The sequence below is a fragment of the Anarrhichthys ocellatus genome, unplaced genomic scaffold, assembly GCF_004355925.1.
Source record: "Anarrhichthys ocellatus isolate YVR2014 unplaced genomic scaffold, GSC_Weel_1.0 scaffold8, whole genome shotgun sequence".
NCBI classification, from domain to species: Eukaryota; Metazoa; Chordata; class Actinopteri; order Perciformes; family Anarhichadidae; genus Anarrhichthys; species Anarrhichthys ocellatus.
The window spans coordinates 6612648-6634469 of NW_022280038.1; the positions used below are offsets into that span (position 1 = coordinate 6612648).

The 21822-nt window shown below is 40.2% G+C and overlaps 1 protein-coding gene across 1 annotated transcript in view; it reads right to left on the reverse strand.

The window, feature by feature from the left end:
* Nucleotides 1-1315: 1315 nt before the first annotated feature.
* Nucleotides 1316-21822, reverse strand: part of itga11a (integrin, alpha 11a) — a 42682-nt gene continuing 22175 nt past the window's right edge. Inside the window, exons 11-30 of the mRNA XM_031848645.1 lie at nucleotides 19879-20023; nucleotides 18847-18995; nucleotides 17334-17477; nucleotides 13983-14186; nucleotides 12600-12730; nucleotides 12239-12405; nucleotides 10385-10524; nucleotides 9729-9839; nucleotides 9496-9581; nucleotides 9183-9393; nucleotides 8930-9028; nucleotides 5083-5159; nucleotides 4774-4857; nucleotides 4458-4548; nucleotides 4235-4348; nucleotides 3767-3850; nucleotides 3567-3677; nucleotides 3284-3379; nucleotides 2293-2406; nucleotides 1316-1393 (exon numbers count right to left, since the gene is read on the reverse strand). Coding sequence (XP_031704505.1) covers nucleotides 1316-1393; nucleotides 2293-2406; nucleotides 3284-3379; nucleotides 3567-3677; nucleotides 3767-3850; nucleotides 4235-4348; nucleotides 4458-4548; nucleotides 4774-4857; nucleotides 5083-5159; nucleotides 8930-9028; nucleotides 9183-9393; nucleotides 9496-9581; nucleotides 9729-9839; nucleotides 10385-10524; nucleotides 12239-12405; nucleotides 12600-12730; nucleotides 13983-14186; nucleotides 17334-17477; nucleotides 18847-18995; nucleotides 19879-20023 — 2436 coding nt within the window. The remainder of the gene's footprint in view (nucleotides 1394-2292; nucleotides 2407-3283; nucleotides 3380-3566; nucleotides 3678-3766; nucleotides 3851-4234; nucleotides 4349-4457; nucleotides 4549-4773; nucleotides 4858-5082; nucleotides 5160-8929; nucleotides 9029-9182; nucleotides 9394-9495; nucleotides 9582-9728; nucleotides 9840-10384; nucleotides 10525-12238; nucleotides 12406-12599; nucleotides 12731-13982; nucleotides 14187-17333; nucleotides 17478-18846; nucleotides 18996-19878; nucleotides 20024-21822) is intronic.

Genomic DNA, 21822 nt, shown 5'->3' on the forward strand with positions numbered 1-21822 from the left:
CTCCCAGGGTATCCCCCTCTCTCTGTTCATTGACATGATGTTAATGAACACTCGTGGTTCTCCAGGCTTCGTTTGTGCAGTTGAAACTCCTCAGGCGTTCATTAAAAAGACATTCTCAGACATATACACAGTTTTATTTGTAGGCTTATTACAGCTCTTCACACCTCGTCAAACAGGACAAACTGACATTCGTTGGTATCACCAGGAGGGTGCTGACATACTGTAAGCAATGTGCATTTGCTGGACTCATCTTTATGGCATCTGATTGTGATTTAGTTCCAGTTCCTCATGAGAATTGCTTGGTTGAAATCCATGTTGCCTGCAGTATTTTCTGCACATCCTTTTGCGCTGATGCAGTGCATGTTAAAAGGCATGCAACGTCTTGTAACTGGGTCAGTGACACAAAGCCTGGTTGCTTAACTTATAAAGTAATGCCATAAACCATTATAATATTTGAAAGGGTATAAAAAGGTACTTGACTATTTACAAAATTCAAGTTAATTTTGTACAAAAGTGCATCAAATGTTTAATGTTTTCCAGGATGAAAATATTAAAAGAAAAGAACTCTTAAGAGCAGATGCAGATTAAGAAGATTCTTCGCTGTAGAAAAAGATCAAGAAACGTCTCTGTAAGTTAAACATTATGAATCTTCTTTGTACTCTGGCAACTTTAGTTCAGTTTTGCTTTCTCATAAATTATTATGCAAGGGAGCTGAACATGTTGCAGATAAAATCTTTTGAACATCGAATTCAATATACAGTATAGTAACTTTACATTTGTGGTAGCTTTTTGGGTGGCAAATCACCCTTGAGGTTTTTCACGTGTTTCAAAATTGACCATAAGAGTTAAATAAATACACATCAGGAAGAGACAAAAGAGTGATTGGCTAACGCTTGTCTCAAGGGCAGATTGTGGTCTGAAATTCTTGGGACAGATCTTTCAAAAGCTCGCTCTATTCTTCTCTTCAAACGGACGAGAAAAAAAGCACCTGGGCTCCATCCTGAAGCCAAGGAAACGAGAGCTCAAAGATCTGTGAAGGTACGACACGGAGGGCAGTGAATACACAGACGAAGAAGGCCCTAATGTCGCAACAGTGCAGGAACGCTAAGTGAGTGTGACAGTGCTGACTCTGGGGGGTCAGGGGTCGTGGCGTGGGACAGATCCAGTGCGCTGAATACGCCTTGCTTCAGCGGCCAATGCGGAGCTGTCTATGCGGTGCCACTGTGGTGTTGGGGAGCAGGGGGAGGTGGGTTGGTCCCTGAGTGTCGGGTCCCCTGTGGAAAAAGGTTGTCTGCTGGGGGGCCCTCAGCCTGCGTTACCGTTCTTCGGGCACTTTCCCGTTCGCCTCCTGCTCGTCCTCGTCTCTCCGCTTCTGCCTCCGGAAGAAGCCGATCTATCGAGAAGTTAGACAAGAGGTTACGGCAAGTTCATTGTTGTCAAGTAAAGTCCCCTGTGTGGGTTTACCATGAGTGTTCAGGGCCTTTCAGTTTGTTCAACGTTGTTGATGCATTTGTTTGCCTTATGTAAAGCACTGTTATGTATTTAACAACAACAACAATAAATGTATTACATATAAAGCACATTGAAACACTTGAAAGACGATCCACAGTAAAAAAACAACAACACATCCTTGCTTTCCCTTAAAAGGGAAGGTGACTTGATATTTGAATTAATATATGTGACTTTTATGTGTTAGGAGGTTAGATGTTTAGGCCAATGATCTTTGGTCACCTAGAGTTAGATTGTGTGTTTCAGTGAATGGCTCCTGCGTTGACCAAGAATGTAAAGCTGCCTTTGTTGATTGTCCTTCAAAATAAGGTTCTACATAGCTTACAGTATAGCTGTACCATTGTTTCTCAAAGTAGAAAAACATGCACATATAGGGAACTCACACGGTTTAACTGTTCAATTCATTGTATTTTTACTCTAGACATTCTGTTGCAGCCAAACCTTCTTTTCAATACAAAAATATAACCCTAAGCTATTTAAACACTGTTTAATACTGACATTTTGTGATAGCCTCTATCACCAGATTTTACCTTTCTATATTTCAATACAGCCGTCATTTCATTCTCTACCACAGGGTGGCAGCATAACCCTACACTGTGACTATGGTGTAGGTTTTAACACAGACTATGAAGACTTCAGATAACTTCAGGAGAGCAAAGTTCATTTTGGTAATTGAAAAAACAACAGCTCTGAGGCAAACTTGTTCATTGGCAATCTCAACTACTATACAGTAGGTCTTAATGTAATCACTCTCGAATAACTGTGCGTTATATGATGACTTACCTTCCATAGAGCGAGACTGAGCAGGGCTAACAATAAGAGTCCTCCCAGCGTGCTACCAATGATAATCCAGTTCGAGATTCTGTAATCGCCCTCCTTCCTGATCTCCAATATTATCTGTGGGCGAGACCATATCTGAATCATTAGATCTATATCTTTTTTTGAGAAACACACTGAACTCAGTCATCTATTGTATAGTGTTAAAATGCAGAGTTTATTTGTTCATTCAAAAATAAAAACCTATTGTACATACAGTAGGTAGGTGTAAATGTATGATAATCTGCAATGGTTACAGTCACTGAAGAGGAAACAGCTGTGACATTCACAGGCAATAATAATGCAGAGATGATGATGAATATACTGAATTATAAATTCACATCTTTGTTACTGTAATTTTATTATTATTTATCTATTATTCTGCACATGGACACTCACAGGCTGAATATGGGATATTTATTGAACATGAAACAATGGCAATAATTCAGAAATGCTTGAAACAGTTTTAACATCAATAATACATTTAGAGCTTACATCAGCTCAAAGGAATCAGTATATAATGCTTATACTAGCATTATAGAGGTAATGTATGACAGTTTGTACTGGCCAATAGATGGCAGCAAAGTTAAGTGTATGAGTCCAGACCGTTACATGTTGTGCCGCTGGTCCTTTCGGTCCCTAAGCACCACACAGCACGTGTGCTCTCCAATACCAACCTTTACTGTCTGATTCTTCCCTGCTTTAGTTATGCAGAGCCAAGCTCCACTGATATATTTTATGAAGTAGTTACTGCAGCAAAATTTGTTGTTGTTAGTGTTACAGGTATCATTTTAATATAGTTTCAGTCCATGATCACCTGAAGCACAAATCCCTGTATTCACACTTTGGATATGTTAACGATCACAGAAATCTGAGTCTGAATTATCTAATTATGGTGCTATTATCAGCTCAGACCTGGGACAGAAGCAGTTTCCAGCATTAGTCTGTGTTGACTTACATGTCTGACAGGCCTCTCTTCATGTAAAAACATGGGGCTGGAGGAGGGAAGCTCCACTGATGCACTGGTTCCCAGTTCCAGGATTTTAAACTTCAGCTGGAGAGGAAATCAAAACACGCAGCCAGTTTTCACAAACATATCACACAGAAAGACAAAGCTGTCGTCGCTACAGAGTCAAAGCAGAATAACAGTGAGATAAACAGAGCATGCACGCAGCATGTGTGTTATTATAAAGCCGGGGATTTCAAACTTTGTGCATGCATGTTTGGGGTTTTATACTCACTGCGTGTAAAGTGTCTATTCGTAGCGCTCCTGTGATTCTAACTGCAATTTCTCTGTAGGAGGCCACATTAACGGTGCATTGGATCGGCAGAGTTAGAGTGTTGGACCGGTTCTGTGTGAAGAAACCAGACATCAGTCTTAGGTTGATGAAATGAAAAATGATGATTATGAGGGATTGATTTTGGTTGGTTTGTACTTTACCAAGCGGGAGAAGCGTGAAAGGTCCTCGGGTGACGCTCTGCTCTGTGCCACATGCTGAGGTGGTAAACAGCGTGATCCATCTCTCTGGGGAGGGACATGAGAGTAAAATCACCTGTTAGTACGTTTCAACCTTTTGTCTGCAGAGAACGCATTAAATATTATCGTGATAAGTTGAGGTGAATTAGCATTAAAAAATAAAGTGTCGGGTTAAAGAGAGAGAGGCGAGTGTTGCGTGGTTGTTGTATTAGTGGCCTCATTGTTAACGCTGTTAGCCTTGGTGATGAGTGTGCTAAGCATGTAGCCTATCGCCTCGTTGATTGTCTCAGCTTGCATTGGTGTTATCATCTATAGTGCGTATTGTGTAAGTCTTCAGCATAACACTGGAGCACCAGGTAAGGGGGACCCCCCAGTTGCCATCAGGTATTTCACTGACTGAGACGAACTAACTTTTTAAGGCTTCACACTCACCTGGTCAATATTGAAGTCAGATATCTGCAGGAGTTGGTTCCCATTTTTCGTCATTTCAGGGATCTCAATGTTCAGCTGCAGATCCTTTACTGGAAAGTAGCCAAGGTTCTGGATCTGAGAGACGACAAAAACAACGGGAAACAACGAACAATATTTTGAAAGCAGCGTTTTTTTTCCTGTACAGTCAATTAACAGTGGTGATGACGATGCTTTTGGCTCTCACCTGGAAAGTGAAGTTGAAAGGAGGACCGATAACTCCAGGCTCCTCCAGTGACAGCTCCGATTTGATATCATATCGGGTCGGATTTGAATCCCTTTGAAACGGAATAAGCACAAACAAGTATAATGTTATCAAGTTGAACAAGTCCCCATATTCCTGCTACAGTATCTGGAACTTACACTCTGAATCAATGCCATTTGTAATAATACAATATCACTTTGCTCCAGTTACATGAACTTCCAAGTTCATTGCTTCCACAATCGACCCGAGAGCTTCAGCAGCATGCTTTGTTTGGTATCACATTCAGAAATGGACAAACCTAGTGAAGAGAAGGTCTCCCTCGTATTTCAATGAGTAATAGATATCATTGAAATTATCAGCTGTGCTCATCTCCTCACCATCGCTGTCGAGAGAACGGGATACAAATATTCAAAGAGCGCGAGCAATCATGTTACATCAAGACAGTTGAAATATTCATCCTTGGAGCTCAATTGCAGTTTCAGCTTTTGTTATCTTATCTCGAGCTTGAAACGTGATACTGTATGTGCGTTAATCATCTGTATCAGTCAGAACAGCTAAGGTCAGACTTCTCTCCATGCAAACAGGAAATACAATTAAAAGTACACACCTTCTGGCCTCCAGGATAACGCTGACGTGCTCGAGGAAGACAGTACGACTGAACTCAAACTCCAGACGAAATGATACCTGCAGAGGAGAAAATAAAGTTGAGAAGAATAAATCAGTTTTATCAGTTTGTCATCATACATTCTGACAACAAAAACACCAAAAGCACAGGTCAGAGGCTTCTTTTGACTCCATATGCTACTGCTACATCCTCGCCATCGACAAAGGCCCTGCATTATGGAATGAGGAGTAAAGCCTGCAATAACCTGCTGTAAGTACCGGGCTTTAACTCCAGGCAGCCGGCTGCACGGAGAGCCAGAGAATTTCCACTTAGTTGAGGACAACATGGTAAATATAAATCAACATGACTACGTACACACATACAGCTACCAGTGAGAGTCAGATTCAGGGCAAAATAAAAGCCCAGAGGCAGAAAAGAGAAGAGAGGAGACAGACAGAAACAGAAGAGATGACGGGTGTGTAAGAAAATGCAAATCATTAGACAAAGTCCAAAGAGAAACAGAAGGAAAACCCAAGTCTAAAGAGGAGAGGAGGGGAGAGGAGAGGAGAGGAGAGGAGAGGAGAGGAGAGGAGAGGAGAGGAGAGGAGAGGAGAGGAGAGGATTGATTGGTAGCAGACAGCAAACCGAGCTAAGCATTGTTTACAGTCCTCCATGTCGTAATGAAATCTTGACAGACTCCGTCTGACCGAAGAGGAATGCATAAGGTTCACTGGCTTCCCTCCTCCATATAGTCTGACTCATCCTCGACAGACCACAGATAAAGAACATTCATACAAAAGTTAAGACCTATTTTCAGCGGTGGAAAATACATTTGCTAAAGTACCATACTCAAATATGGTTTTGAGGAACTTTATACTTCTGCTCCACCAGATTTCAAAGAAAAATATTGTACTTTAGATGAAAACACAAAACACACACACACACACACACACACACACAAACATAAAAGTGCACAGACACACACATGCATGCAAGTGGTATGGGTTTGGAAGACATGATTGTCCGTGGCTAGACGATGTTTGTGCGCCAGCATAGTTGAACATGGAAATTCAGACGGAGCATAAAGCTCCCCTTCCTCCTCTGGGCTGATGTAGTCCACCCGCATCCCTGAGCCACATTCACTGTCAATCGTCAAACAATTAATTTGGAGCAACAGTGTTCCTTGTCTCTGCATACGCCCGCAAGACACAAAAGCACAGTGGTCACCAGCAGTGTATGATCTGTAGCCCTCACTCTTCTGCCGCAGTAGTAAAGTTTACAGTACATGCTAGTTTTACGCAGGTCAAAACCAACCGGAAAAGTCAAAACAAGAGTGATAACTGGCTGTTTTTAAAAGCCCTGAGGTTCTTACTTTCCTTCATCTGAGCAGTGGTTTTGGGCAGGCTTGGCAGCAGCACCGGCGTACAATCAGGCTTGTTTTTAACTCAATGCCACATATTTAAAATGCTCCCGACCAAAGCCCATCAGCCTTGTGGCTCTGGATGCTGTTCAGGCTGAAAGAGTGGGTATGAATCACTCAGTGAGTTTTAAAGGGTGACCAGAGTCCTCTTGGTTCAGTTGTTGGGGAGCATTGCAGAGGAAATGCCGTGATATTTCCGTTGCGCTAGGAGACTATTGTTTATGATAATGAAGTCGTGGTTAGGACATTTCATGAACTCTTTAAATCACCTTCATTACTTCATTCCTACGGTATTTGTCAGCAGACTTTAGATCAGACATCAATGGAAAAGATGACTTAGGTATAATCTGCTCAATGTTTAATAGCTTTTAAATGCACGGCGCGATGTACCATCAGTGTCATCCCGATCAAAGTTAATTCAAACATCACCCTTTTAAAAATAAAACTCGATGCTCTGCTGTAAAACACACTGGAGTCTCATAAATATTGTTGACATTACAAGCCTGTGGAAAGGCTTGAAACAGCAGAATTGAACGTGAGAATCAGTAACAGATGAGGACAAAACCTCTCGGTATCTTTTACTCAGTCTCACCTGGTGCACCAGGCTAAAGTGAGGAGAAAATGATCTTAATAGCTGAGGGAGAAAGTGCTTTTTGTTCTATTTACCGTGTTGCTGAGACGAATCTTGGTCAAACCAAATGGAATGCTAATTAAAATTGTTATGGTGTATAGAGGAAGACAGTATTGCTTGACTGACATTTATAGGCGACGAGAATGTTACAATTAACTGTCATGAACTGAAAACACACTGTGAAAGGGTTAAAGATGAAAGCACGGACAACACCCAGACCAAAATACGCAGAGGTAGCAACCTGTCAATCTCAGCGTCATATATATATATATATATATATATATATATATATACAGTATATACAGTATATATATATACTGTATATACAGTATATATATATACTGTATATATTTAAATACGTATATATTTTGTATGTATTTTTTTGAGACTATCAACTCATGTTTACTGAGGTAATAAATCAAATGAGAAGTAGAATCATTTTCTCATAGACTTCTATACAATCCGACATCTTTTTGCAACTAGAGGACCATTAGTTTTTAAATCTCCTTTTCTTTTGCGTTATGTTTTGATGCTTTTAATGGTTTTATGTGAGGCACTTTGAATTGCCTTGTTGTTGAAATGTGCTATACAAATAAACTTGCCTTGCCTTGCCTAGAGGACGCCTGCTGACTATTAGAAATAATGCAACTTTAAGGCACTTCCGCATTGACGTCACTTTTCAGACCGGGAGGTTGCTGACTTGCTGGAGGTTGCCAACTGAGCACGTTACATTCACTGAAGAAGGCCGTGGGTTTAAGCCGAAAGCTCTGGAAAAAGCATGATCTTTGTCACATAAAAAAATCTATAGTTAAAAAACAGTAAACAGCTTCCCAGTTTGGAAGAACGTCTCTCTAACAACCTACGGTCAGATTTAAGGTTTTCAGGCTTAAGAGTTTGTCACTGTTCTGGGAAACTGAACAAAGTAGTAAGTTTCAACATCGTGATGTGCTTTGTGGGGATCATCCTTTATGCATAGAACTGTAAATAATGTTGAGTCACAGTTATTAAAAAAAGGATGTTGATCTTAACCTCTAATGTGTTGTTTTGACTTGATGAGCCACTGCAAGCTTTTTCAACTGATGTAATAATAAGGACATGTTTAAGATTCAATCTACATTAAAGTTGCTCCCTGCTCACCTTTATTATAGTTAGAAAGTTAAATAGAGATGGCAATCTTTAAGTTTCGACACTCTGGACTTTCATGTCAGAATTTAGAAAGTTTAGTTCACAAACCAGAACTGAACTGGGCTCTCCTGGTTGGCTTGTGGGTTTTACATTTACCAGCGTGGTCTGTCACGGCCATCTAAAGCCTGCAGCATGTGGCCCATGTTGGAAGCTTTTCATCACATTACGTGCGGGCTGTGAGGTTGCTCTGACGGGGATTTTTATCTCAGTCAAAAGTGCCACCATCTGAACTGAGTTTTATTAAATCTGGGACTCAGTATGAAAATTATTTTCTTATGAATGGAAAAGACCAACTTTTACATCTGCTTTCCATTCAGTCAGATAAATACAGAAATAATGATTCTGACGTAAAACACATGACTTTCTTGGACACCCAGGAACAAAATGTCAGATATAATACAAAGAAAAAGGGCAAAACCTGCAAATCTGCCAATCCATCATTTTGATTTGATAACAGCAAAACATACAACCAAGTGTTTTTAATTAGCAAACAGCTAATCCTAAACAAAGTCACAACTCCACAATGAAAGCCCACTTTTTTTGGCATTTAAAAAAACAACTGGTGGATTATTAAATAATGAATAATTTCATGGATTTAGAGTGTGAAGTCTCACCTGAGTTTTGGCCCTCATGAACGGTGCACTGACGTTGCAGATCTTCTCATTCCTCAGTTTGTCCTCAATGAAACACTCTATTTTGATGTCAGAATTGTCCTGGATCAAAAATAACAACAGTTTTTGGTAACACTTTCTACCACGTCCATGTCATTAATGCATTATAAACATACTCATAATGCATTATAATCTACAAATAGCATGGTATAAGTATATTTATAAGCCTTTACGAGTTTGGCTGATGATAATGCACCTTGACTCTGAGGCTAGAGAAGCGTAGATTGGGTGTGTAGGTGATATTTAGGCGTGCGTTGTAGGCGTTCTCTCCTTTGTTCTCCAATCGGACATCCACCACCATCCTCCTCCTGTTTCCCTCCAGAACCCGCAGAGATCCCTCACTCCCTCCTTCACTTAGATGGCGGCAGAAAGCACCACGAGACTGTACAGGGTGCGCACAGAACTGACTGAAAGGCGGGGGGGGGGGAAGAAAAGTGAAATCATTAGTAACAGAGCAGCTGAGGATCAGTTTTACTTGGGCGCCTGCGTATTCTCATGTGTGAACCTACTTTCGAGTCATCAGGTCGGTCATGCTCTGCAGAGCCAGGTCCGGTATGCAGCGGTCGTCCTCGTCGCAGCCGTTCCAGAAGGGCAGCTGGACAAAGAGACAAGCTTCCGTCAAGTCAAACAAACTACTAATCCTTTCATTTCCGCATTTGATGGAATCAGATGACAATTCATGGGAGTGTCTTTCTAATAACTTGAAGGCAAAGAAAGGATCATTTGCATGATTGTGTCTCACCTCAGTCCTCACAACAGTAGGCCAGCTGTCATCTAGAACTGGTCCTTGGGCTGGATCTTGTAGCCCCACTTGAGCAGCAAACACTATGGGCCGTGCGTAGTCTGTGGTCTCCTAATATAAAACATTAAGTTGAAAGATTAGCCTGTGGATTTAGTCATTTATCAAGGCACTTTATCTATGGCACTCGAAATATGTGTTTACACAAAAAGTTTACACAAATGTACAAGATGCAGAAATAGTCAAAAGATATGATTTTAATCTCATTTTAATGTGCAGTGTGTGTTGGTTTTGACCAATGTGCGAGACCAAGATCAATAATGATGTTTTAAGACTGAGGGATGATTTGCTGAAATGCAACATGTTGAAGTTTGACTCTTTATATTTAAAGAAAAATCCAGTGATTCTGCCAGAACTGAACTCTTGTCAAAAAACATTTTAACTTCCACTTGATACTAAAACTACCACAGAATCCCATTTGTAAAATACATCTTCCAGCCATCTCACCTATTCTATGAACACTGGGATACATTAGTCCTAGTATGAATTATCAATTTAGGACATCAACAAACTTTAAATTAAACAAACAAATACATTTTAAAGCCAATCCTCTCATTGCTGTCTCGTGAGACTTTAGTCACCGACATCATGGGCCTCACCATGACGTGGAAGTAGATGTGTTCGCAGGTCTCTTCTCCAGGGAAGATGGTCAGGTTTTTAGGGTGCAGCTTGTTGGGGTTGTCCAGTATGGCGCGAGGATTGAAGCGTCTTTCCGCAATGGAGACATTATATTTGATCCCTGGTGGGTCATAGGAAGAGTTAAAAACATTTCACGGTGAAATCATAAAAAGGTCCTTTTCTATTTGTGTTAAAATGTTTCTAAGATGGACAGGCTTTTGTTTGTACTTGGGTTAGATGCAGACTAATTGACAAATGGTGGCATCAGGCTTTGGTAAATGACATCACTGACTCTGAACATCTGATAAATGTGTGACCAAGAATATACACAAATCCAAACCCTCTGGCTTCAGTACCGAGCCGTTTCCAAGCCACATTGTTGAAACGGCTTTCTATTTATTGCATCGTGTTTTCATGGCATGAAGAAAAATCTACTAAGGGTGAACTTGTGCGTTTGCGGTCAACTAGAGAATTAGAGAGAGGGATACATCTTAAACGAACACACTATGGACATAATGGACATAATGGACATTGAATTGGAAGCTTTTCTCCACTTTTCACCATATCAAAAATGATCATTATCAACTATTATATATTTTAAGTAAATAAGTTGGATCTGGCACTTCTTCATTAGAGCTATGTGGCCACACAGCAACTTTTGTCATCAGTATCTTACTTCAAATTCCCACAAAGGGCATCTTAAAATGAGTTACTTGAGTCTTTTCTCTCAAATACTGTAAATAGATATTTGCATAAATAAGATTAACTTAACTAGGGTAGAAAAAAAAGAGTTCCTTTTTTTGCAGTAGACCACAGCGAACTTACAAACACCAGCACATCTGGCAGGCATTACCAGCCAGGCACGACAAAGAGGGGGAAATTAAATAAACGTGTTCCACTGTAAGTAACCAGCAAAAACAAGATAAGTCCCTCTCTTCTTCCTCGATACTCTGTTTTGCCGCGTCTTATAGATTTGGTAAAGATGTCGTGGGGTCGAGAGGTTAACTCAGAACACGCTCCCTGCGCACCTCTGCTTCCTCGCACCTGATACACAGTGAAACTGGACCCGGCCATCGTATCTCTTAAAACAAATTGCAGAGACACCCTGCGGTTACATGCAGGTGGGCTACTATCGGTGGCACCCGTCTGCCGGATTGAGTTGTCACCACCACCACCAAACAATTAGAAACAACTCTCTTTTTTAAGACGAATAAAACAGTGATAAACTTACATTCCAACCATGTTCACACAGTAAAAGGGACATTTGAAAGCACCAGAGTGGTTCAGATATACCTGTTTTGGGAGGCAGCAGCATTAGCTTTGGCAGAGAACAGCAGTGAGATCAGAATTTCTTACTGCTAGTAAAGAAACGCTTCGCTTTGGCGCCACTCTGAATGGAAGGAGCCATCGCAGATATTACAGGAAGCCGCTTACTAAAAAGTCTATTGGAGCCAGGAGGACATAATACATTGTGCCTTTTCTCATTGAAAGCCAGCCACGTTCCATCCTGTCTTGTATCACCATCCAAACAACAGCTGAATTATATTTCAAATACAGATCCAAAATATAAATTTCTCTGCTCAAGCGTAACGGTAAAGATGATCTGTTAAAGGTTTGACAATATCCAAATATTTTTTTCTTTTCTTCAGACTTGGTGTTTTATCTATAGATTTGATAAGTTGTGCAAAATGTAAAAGAGTCTGCTTTACCAATAGATTAAATGGGGTTTTTATGAACCTCTGGAAGATGCCAAACACCAGGCAAAGACAAGAGGAGCGACGGGGGAAGATTTACTGAAATGCTTCCACAGCAGTGGATTATTTTAGCTGGCTTACCAATTTCCTGTGTGGGAGGAATGGCCGTCCTGGCAGTGATGTTGAAACACACAATGGCTGACATACAGGTCACGTCTTTGCCACCCCTCTGACAGTCCTTCACAAAGATGTTGATCTTACTGGGTTCAAACCTGACAGTGGTATATATCCGGACAACGCTCTTCGACCTGCGAGGGCATACAAGTGTTTGAAATAAAAATCTCTATTAGAGGGTTTTAACAGTAAAAGTAACGGTGAGCAAACCATAGCAGTAATAAGATGGACGTCTTTAAAGAAACTGATGAAATGTATTTGGAGCTCGCCTCGTACTTTTGCAGAAATAACTTCAGTAATATTATTATTTACTGGGTGAAATACTAACCAAAGGAGAACAGCAGCACCAAGGGAACCTACTGCCAGGTCCACTAAACCATCATTGTTCATGTCCATTGTGCCATGAATACTGCGGCCAAAGTACAGCAGGCCAGGAGCCAAATCTGCTGCTGCTATCCTCTGAGAAACAGACAGAAGAGGAGGTCTGAGCAAACACGGATCATAACAACAACAACCAAAGTGAACTCTGTTGAGATTAAAGCCATTACTGGAACAGTCGTGTGTGCAATTAAACTGTGCAGTTACAAATACAGTATGTAGATTTAAAGCTTGTAGATTCAAAAAAAAGTAATTTACTCAAGAATAACAAAAAAAAAAAGCTTCCTTCATCACTCCAAAATAGTATTTCTTAATATTTTCTGAGTGGTACTGTAAGCTCATCTCAATTTTCAATGACAAAGAGAAGACATTTAGAAGTGCTACACACGTGACATTACTTTACTTAATTGTATGAACAAATGATCTTGAGGTCTGTGTTTTGGCCCATTTACTGCAAATACTTTATTTTCCATTACTACCAACCATTCTGTGAAGCATACTAAAGGCTTAAATTGTTCACCGCAGAGCTTCCTGCTTCGGTTTAAATCAGGATTGTCACTCACACTCCGCTGCCTCAGATAACTATATTTTGCACATTCCATCTGTTGTTATTAGAGGTCGTAACTTTTCCGTCATTATTCTGCTTACTACTCATGTGTTGAAACTCTGCTATGTTGTTCTTTCTGTACACATGACATCTATTCTATTTTGGGGGGAGTTTTTCCTGTAACAATGTGAGGGTCCTGGGACAGAGGATGTCGTATGTGTACAGATTGTAAAGCCCTCTGAGGCAAATTTGTGATTCTGGGCTGTACAAAATAAAATGAATTGAATCAGTTTATCATGCCTGACATTCTCCTGTCGTTGTAGAGCCTGTGATTGTCCACCTGTCCAGTAGCTGCTGTCAGTGTGTTCCTAATCTACAGACACCTTTTCTCCACACCTCCCTGCACACCTGCCCCTCATTCCTTCATATTCATTTGTAACCTGTCTGTAGGCTCACGACTACTGCCGGTTCCCTGCTGGCCCTCTTGTTCCTCGTCTGGTTTTATTTGCCCTCATTGACAGTTTGCCTCTTACTGACCTCGGCCTTTTAGAGTAAGTCACACATCTGGTACATAACTGTATAGAATGACACTTACTTGAAGCAGGTTTCAAGTCTTTTTTTAATGAACATTGATCAATAGCTACATTGAAGGTGGCAAATCAAATGAAAAACATATATTATTCTATATGATTACCAGTAATATGTACATTAAAGTCAGTGGGCAAAAAAACAAAAGCAAACACACTGACATTGTCTTTTAACAGCTCTCTTTTTCACACCTCCTACCTGTTTGTATTTGCGTAGTATTCTGTTGTGCTGGCTGAAGAAAACATAAATGGCTCCTTTGTGGTCATCTTCCAGCGGGGCCCCCACCACCAAGTCATTGAAGCCATCACCGTTCAGATCTGGCACAGGAGCGAGCGATGAGCCGAAGCGAGCATTCTGGCCCCCATTGTGGATTTCCAAAGATCCCTCAAGGATGAAACGATTCTGAAGGATGAAGGGAAACATGATGATTCTAGTTTTGCTGCGATCAGAGTGAATTGTTTTTCCCACTTTAATAATATCTCAAGGCAATCTCCCCTTAAGGGAAAACTTAGATTGTTTTGACTCTATATATCAGCTTTTGTATTGGTGTTGATAAATAGACATTAGCTTTATTGGGAGAGTCCCACAGCGGGAGCTCTGTCTGCACATCGCAAAATAATCAACTGCAACAAACAAGGTCAGTGAACAAAAACATTTTTAAACCACAACACAAGATGGAAAAAAATACTTTCATGTATTCCCAGAGCTTGATTCTCCTCCCACACAGACATGTATATGAGTAACTGGACAATGCAGCATCATTAGACATATTTTAGAGCCTATTGTTTTGGCTAATTTACCAATATCTGTCATTGTGCTCAAATTATTGCATTACAAGAAACCACAAGAAATATCGACTAGAACCAAAGAAGTGTGATCTTTTAAGCTGTTCTTTAAACATTAAAAACAGCCCTGAGTGTTATTTAAACTATTTACACAGCATCTTATTTTGTTCAGCTTATCACTTGCTCCCGTTAAGTCACTTCCCAAAATCCACTGTAAAGACAAGAGCAGTGTGCATCTTAGACTGATGAGTTTGGTTATAACCGAGATAGTTCATCTTTATTTAGGCCTCCCAAATAGGGTTTGGATTTGGCTGAGGCGGCTCAACCCAGCCAGGAAATTCAAGCAAAAACTGAAAACCTACTTTTGCTGATGTAGCTATCAGTTTCTGTTAAGACCCCCCCCCCAAGTAACTCACTGCATCTTATGTAAAAAATGCTTAATTATCAGAATCAGATTATTACGAGTCAAGTGTATATACATGTAAGTATTTACAATGTAAAGTTGTCTCTCTACTGTAAATAATGTGTGTAGGATTTATCTGTTTTGGGCTTAATGTTAAAGGCAACTAGAAAGCCTGGAAAATGACACTCTGCATGTAAATATTCAGAACATTTTAATGCATAAACAACACACAGAACGCCTTTACAGTACACATGTTGCTTCTATAATGTGGATTCACTCTTCAATGGAAACAAAAGCATAATGCCAAAAGGACATTTTTCAGAATAGCATATATGGTAAAGAAATTCTGTGTGTCTCCTCCAGTGGGCTGATTCATGCCTTCTGGCAGAGTTTATCATAACAAGACCAAAGAAGAGATTGCTGTCCACTCTGTCCTCAATCCAGCTGGGTTTGTTGTTTCAATTATCTCAAAGCCATCTTTAGTCAGCTAATCATGTTGGAATTTATACACAAATAAAGTAACAAACAAGTTTCTTTTTCTAATCTTTCGTCTAATCAAACGAAAGATAAAGTTTGGATCGGCTTCTGTGTTTTCGATATAATCCTTTAATTCCGCCTTTTTGAACTCCAATATCTAAAACATCTGGCAACAAAAAAGTGAGGAATAGTACCTCTTGATCCTAAAAGAACGGCGTATAGCTTTAGTGTATTTATTTGAAGTTCTATTCTTGGCGGGTGTGAAGTCAGATGGAAAATATCCATGCCTTTGAAAGCAACTACCCTTTTAAAAGACGAAATGGAGCCAAATACTCCATTCCATCAGTGGCCGTGCATATCATTGGTCCACTTGGCATCTCAGCTCATAATATATTTTTGGGGTCGGCAGACGAAACATGAGATCACTTGTTATTTCTGTTGAATAAATGGGAAGGGGAGATGATTTAGGAAGGTAGCTTTTACTTCTCCGCTACCTGATGTGTGCATGCGTGACAAAGAGGGAGATTGATGGATAAATGGGGGAAAATATATTCAGCAGTGTTTAAATTTGAAACATATGGTTTGTGAGGAGGCCATGCAAGGTCACAACCAGTGTGCAGTGAACTCAGGAGTACGTTTTGCGTCAGAATGGAATTTTATCTTTGACCAGCTGCCAGACTTTCGGCGACTTCATTTAGTTCTGGACTTGTAATTATTATCCTTTAAGTTTTGGTCAGTATAATTCTTCTACCGTGTACCACCCATACACTTCTGATAAGTCAAGACATCTTACTCATAGAGTGTTTAAATGAAGAAGAAATGAAATTAAGATTAAACAAGGCAAGAGTCTACAGCCACGCTGGCGACTCTGTGATGCTGTAGGATCAGAAGATGATCCATTGTTGATGTAAAAATATTGATTAAAGGCGCTTCAACATTTCATCATCTCTCATTTCATGAGATTTTTACAGTAATGCACACTTATCCTACTGAGGTGCTGCCCTGCAGGCAGACATAAGAAACACGTCCTTTCATTGGTGAGATATTTCAGTCTGGACCAGCATTGCCATATAAAGCCACGCTGCTAGCATGGCACAAAATCGTTAGTAGCAAATATGCTCAGAGCCAATGAAAAGGCTTTTTTTTTTAAGTCAAGTCTGCATAATCACATTGTGGATGTTTAATATTCACTGTAACCACACAGACACATTTTTGAACCAGGGTGTCCAACCTTAAATAGTTTTCCAGAACAATATCACCGTGAAGCATCTACAGCCACCACCTGGATCAACCTCATCATGATTATTATTGCTGTCCTGATGTTGACAGACGTTTTTTAAAAGAGGGATTTCTCTCCGTTTGTGTTTTGTTTCTCCCTGTTAAGCTTGGCCTGCCAGCTGTGATGTGGTTTGAGTTCCAGACCAGAAATTTAAATGCCTCTTCCATGCCTGTTCAATGGATTCAAAAAACAGCTGAATATATTTATTATTCCAATGAGCAGATCTGGAGCACCGGGAAATTTACTTCCATTAAAGAAAGTTCTCGCCTCCAAAGGGTTTGCTGGAAATGATTTTAGAAAGGGCAGGGTACTTTCCTATTGAGTTTACTGCACACTGGCATGGAAGCATTTGATCTGCACATTTGATCGGGACAAGGGCATGTGTCAAATGTCTGCCTGCAGCATGTCAGTGTGCGAACTGTGGAGCTGGAATGCAACAGAGTCTGGTTTGTAAAGTGTTACCGGACACCTCTGGTGAGGCAGAAATTACTAGGAATGTCTGAAGTTTGAACAGGTGTTGACCCAATTCTGTGTTTGTGTCAGAAATTGATTAATCCCTGCATGTGTCTCTGCATATGTTTACGTTTTTAAGAGTTTGTACCCACCAGCTCTGTTACTCTGTAGATATAGACCTTTCCCTTCTCCATGCCTCCACTGAAGAACATGGGTGCTGCCACCAAAAGGTTGTCAGTTATGCCGTCTCCATCAATATCCAGAGGTGCAATCTCGCTGCCGTAGTAGGAGCCGATCTGAAAGAGACGTATATGTTGTGTAGATCTTTGTTATTCATCAGTTTGAATCCCTTAAAAGCGTTCATTCAACAGGTGATTATATGCTCTGAAATTCTTGGATTCTCCTCCACTGTTTGTTGATCCACATGTTGTTTTCTGATTTACTGATGATCTGGAGTTGCTTATGAACTTGAATATTGAAAGCAAATGGGGATCTGCGTTGTGTCAAAGCAAGTGGTCAGAGTCGTAATGATTTTGTAGATGCTCAGACTGTGAGAGCTTTTCGGAAGGAGACTGGATCAGTCACTGGAGTGGATGGAACATCATCTATTGGCTTTCAGATTAGAAACATCTGCCTATTAAAAACCTCTTTGCTCAAGAGTTGTGAGATCCAGAAGGTTTTCTGCAAAAAAACATCTGCTGTTCTGGATGAGCTGTTGCTGACAAGGTACAATGTAAGCTGCTGCAGGATGACTTCTTCAGGCCTGCAGCCTGTGAAGGGTTGCCAGTTATGAGTGTAGCGGACATTAACACACAGAGCCACATCCCTTTGAACTGATGATTATTTTTAAACTGAATTTGACTCAGATGATTCGATCTACAAGTAAACATCAACAGTACTTATTTATAGCACCAAATCAAACTTTATTGGTAATAGAGATTTACACATTCAGTGAATATGTCTTCATGCCAACTTGGACAATCAACACAGTATGTCATGTTTATGACATTTGGACTGTAGTTGTTGAGCAGTCATTTTATTGAGGTTGAATTTCAAATGAAAATCCTTTTGGTTATTGGCCTTTTCCTCTGAAAAATACTGCATGTCATGATGATTTTTTCGACCATTTTGTCTTGTTTTATGTGTTCATTGATTGGAATAATTCTAATGCTTTCAGAAGTTGAAAATACAGAATAAACTAGGTACTAAAGTGACATAAACAAAGAGAAAGAGAAGATCTACCGCCAAATCTGGCTGAACTGTACTACACTGCCAGTTGTAATTCTGGTTTTGCTGTTAAATAAAAGTGGATAGTGCAGCAGAGCTAATAAGCTCCAATAGCTTCCTCTATTTTAGGCTCTCCAGGTCACTGGTCCCCCAGAGTTTTGCACCGACAAAAAAGCTTGCTCTTTATTTCACCAAAGTTCACCTAAGTTGAACTTGACGCAAAAAAATGATCACATTAATCCAAAAAGGAGCAATAAAGACTCATAAAGACTGACCTGCTCTTTAATGACGGGGGTACAAGCAGAGTTTTATAACAGTGTTTCATGACATTCCTTGTTGCACTGTGGCATTCTTTTAAAAGAAGACATAAGGAGAACATCAGTGCGCAACTGATGTAGTCCTGAAATCAAGTTGGTGAAGTGCTGGTTGCTACACTACCTGCTGGCCTTTGAGAGAGTCCAGGATGGTGAGGTTGCCCGAGTTCTTCAGAGTGAAGATGATGACTTTCCCGGTGTGGTTAAATCGTGGAGCTCCCGCTACGAGGAGACGACCGTTTCTGGCCGACACCACAGACGTCACGGTGTAACCTGGTTATGTAAAACACACATAATAATTCTGCCTCAGTTCACAGGCAACAACATTCTGAAGGAAGTAGATTTAAAGACAAAATCAACCCATGTAAGATATTACTTCAATGTTTCTTCTATTGACTGTGAATCTGTAAATGAAGTAAGTTGATTGTTTCATAGTCAAATTGTAATAAAGACTACAGGCACTATGGTTTGTTCCACTGTTTGAGTGCACGGAGAGTGATTGAGCTTGACTTACAGCTTTAATTTCATAGCAGTGATCTGCATGACTCAAGAAAAAACAGTAAAACTCAGCAACTCGAGGAGTTGAAGCTCAGTGAGCTGCATTCAGTTACGCAGAACTGGATGTTCTGGTTTCTCAGGTTTCTCAGATTTCTTCCTCTATTTCGTCTTTTCCCACTAAAAATTCCACTGACTCCCCGTATACTTTTCCAAGTTCATCTCACATCTTCATACCCCCTTTTTTCCCCCAGCTTTAACTTTCTCCCTGCCTTTCCGAAATTATGCTTCCACCTCATATTACTATTGAGTCTAGAATGGCGTCCATTGGCAGCTTGGTGGATAAGCTCAGAGACAAACCACTGATGGTAAAAGCAGAGATCTGTGGTGGTGGAGTGAGATGGGGTTGGATATAATGTGAAGTACTAGGGCAATGGGTACACTTAATAGAGATGGGTTGCAGCTAATATAGTTAATGCTAAACCACAGGTCTTCTACCAGGACAGGACGAAATACAAGTAGAAATACATAGCTGGTGTTATACACATTGTTCAAGCGTATCCTTCATTGTCGCTGCATTTCTTTTCACATTATAGACACCCATCACAATCCAGTCATGATTTTTCCGCTCCATTAAAATAATTTCTAAGGTGTTACTCACCCAAGTAGGCACCGTGGTTTTTGAGCTCTTCAGGGAACTCCTGTGTGTAAGAAGACTTGGGAGGGACTACCTTCCCCTGTCGCGTTTCCTTCAGCACTGCTCCGTTCCAATCGTAAGCGCCGACTGCACCGACCAGAATCCCGTCCTGTACGGAAGGGGGAATTGCTTTTTATTCTTCAAAGAATAGTAGAGAATGAACTGGTTGCACTGCCTGTGCTGCACATGTTTGCAACACGGTAATTAGTGTTTATGTTGATGATCCATGGAACTTAACAAAGTGTGACCACTGTTTTGGAGCACACCCTGTGTGTTTGGCTGACCTTAGCTTCAGTCAGATTAATGACGGTGTGGTGAAAGGTAATCTTGGTAACAATGATAAACACAAGGCAGTTATTTTCCTTTTTTGCTCAGATTCCACACTGGATAAATCCAAGTTTCTCTTTCTATAGCAGCTTACCGGCCCATTTCAATATGAAGAAACTGTGTACCAAACTTTCTTTTCTGTATTTTTCACATTAAGTATACAGCTTTGTTCTACTCCATTTGCCCAGTCGTATTTAACATTGTGAATCCTTTTTTCCCCTTTGAGATACAATATCAATCTCTCCCAGTTTACACATATCATACAAGTTACTTATCCAGGAATTATTTTGTTGTTTATTCTTTTGGTTTGTCAATTATTTTCCGTCGCAATCACAACCATACTCAAATGTAACCGGGCAAATGTCTTGTGCTTGGTTGGGAATGAAGGATAACACAATGACACAATCATGTTACCCACAACTTTTATAATTTCAGTCATGGTCATGGTCAGCATATTAGTATGGCTGACTAGCATGCAAGCTAACAAGGTAGTATGTATCATCCAGTTGTAGGACTGCAACTAATGAATATTTTCATTATTGATTAATCGTTAGAATATTTTCAAGATGAATCGTTTGGTCTATAAAATGTCAGAAATAAATTGGGAAATATGTCCATCCCAAGTCCAAGTTAACGTCTTTAAATGTCTTGTATTGTCAAACCCAAAGATATTAAAAACAGAGAAAATCATATTCCATAGCCATGACAAATCTTCCACTGAAACTCCCAAGGATCCAACCACATATTTCTTCTTATCGCTTAAGTTGGAGCATAACTATAAAAAGGTTTTGCCACAAAGCAAAAAAATGAATAAAAACTTGAAGTCTGCTCATCTACGTATATCTGTATTTAAGACTTTTTCTCACAAGGAAATAAAACAACTACTGGTGTAAATGAACTCATGACAGCTATACAACACCAACAGTCACAAAAGCTACAGTGGAAAGTTTTCACACAATCACAAACCACAGTGTGCAAAGAAAGTAAGTCTGCTTAAAGTCCATTATCAAATCGCTGCTACATCTTGATCAGTGTGCAATTAACTGCAGATGCAAGGAGGGATTTTCTCTCTTCCATGGCTCACCCTACATTGTATTGCTGACACTGTAATTATAGGGTTGCTCAGCTTAATGAGCTATGCTTTTTTTTTACCTCACACAATATGCCGACAAAACATTTTCCAGTGTTTGAGCACATGCTGGAAGGCAGAATCGTGTGCTTACCACGCTCGCACTACGTCACTCTCTTGACAGCAGCTTTAACGTCAATGTGGTTGTCTGTTTTGGTCAAATTGGTCTCCATGGTAAATAAATGAAACCCGAAAACAGTTCAACCCAATAAACCAGTGACCTATTTCAACTGCAGTTGCATGTACTGTGGTCAGGATGTCAACTTTTCAATGCATTGGAGGGGGCAAGATTTGTGGTTGTACATAAATATACAGAAGTGTATAGAGGGTATATACACTTCATACCAGCTCAACAAACATGTGATGTACAGTATATTCTATATTGTGTTCAAATACAGAAATCTGTTTACCAAATATCACAGAGCCTTGAGATTATTTTTGTTTAGTTACAT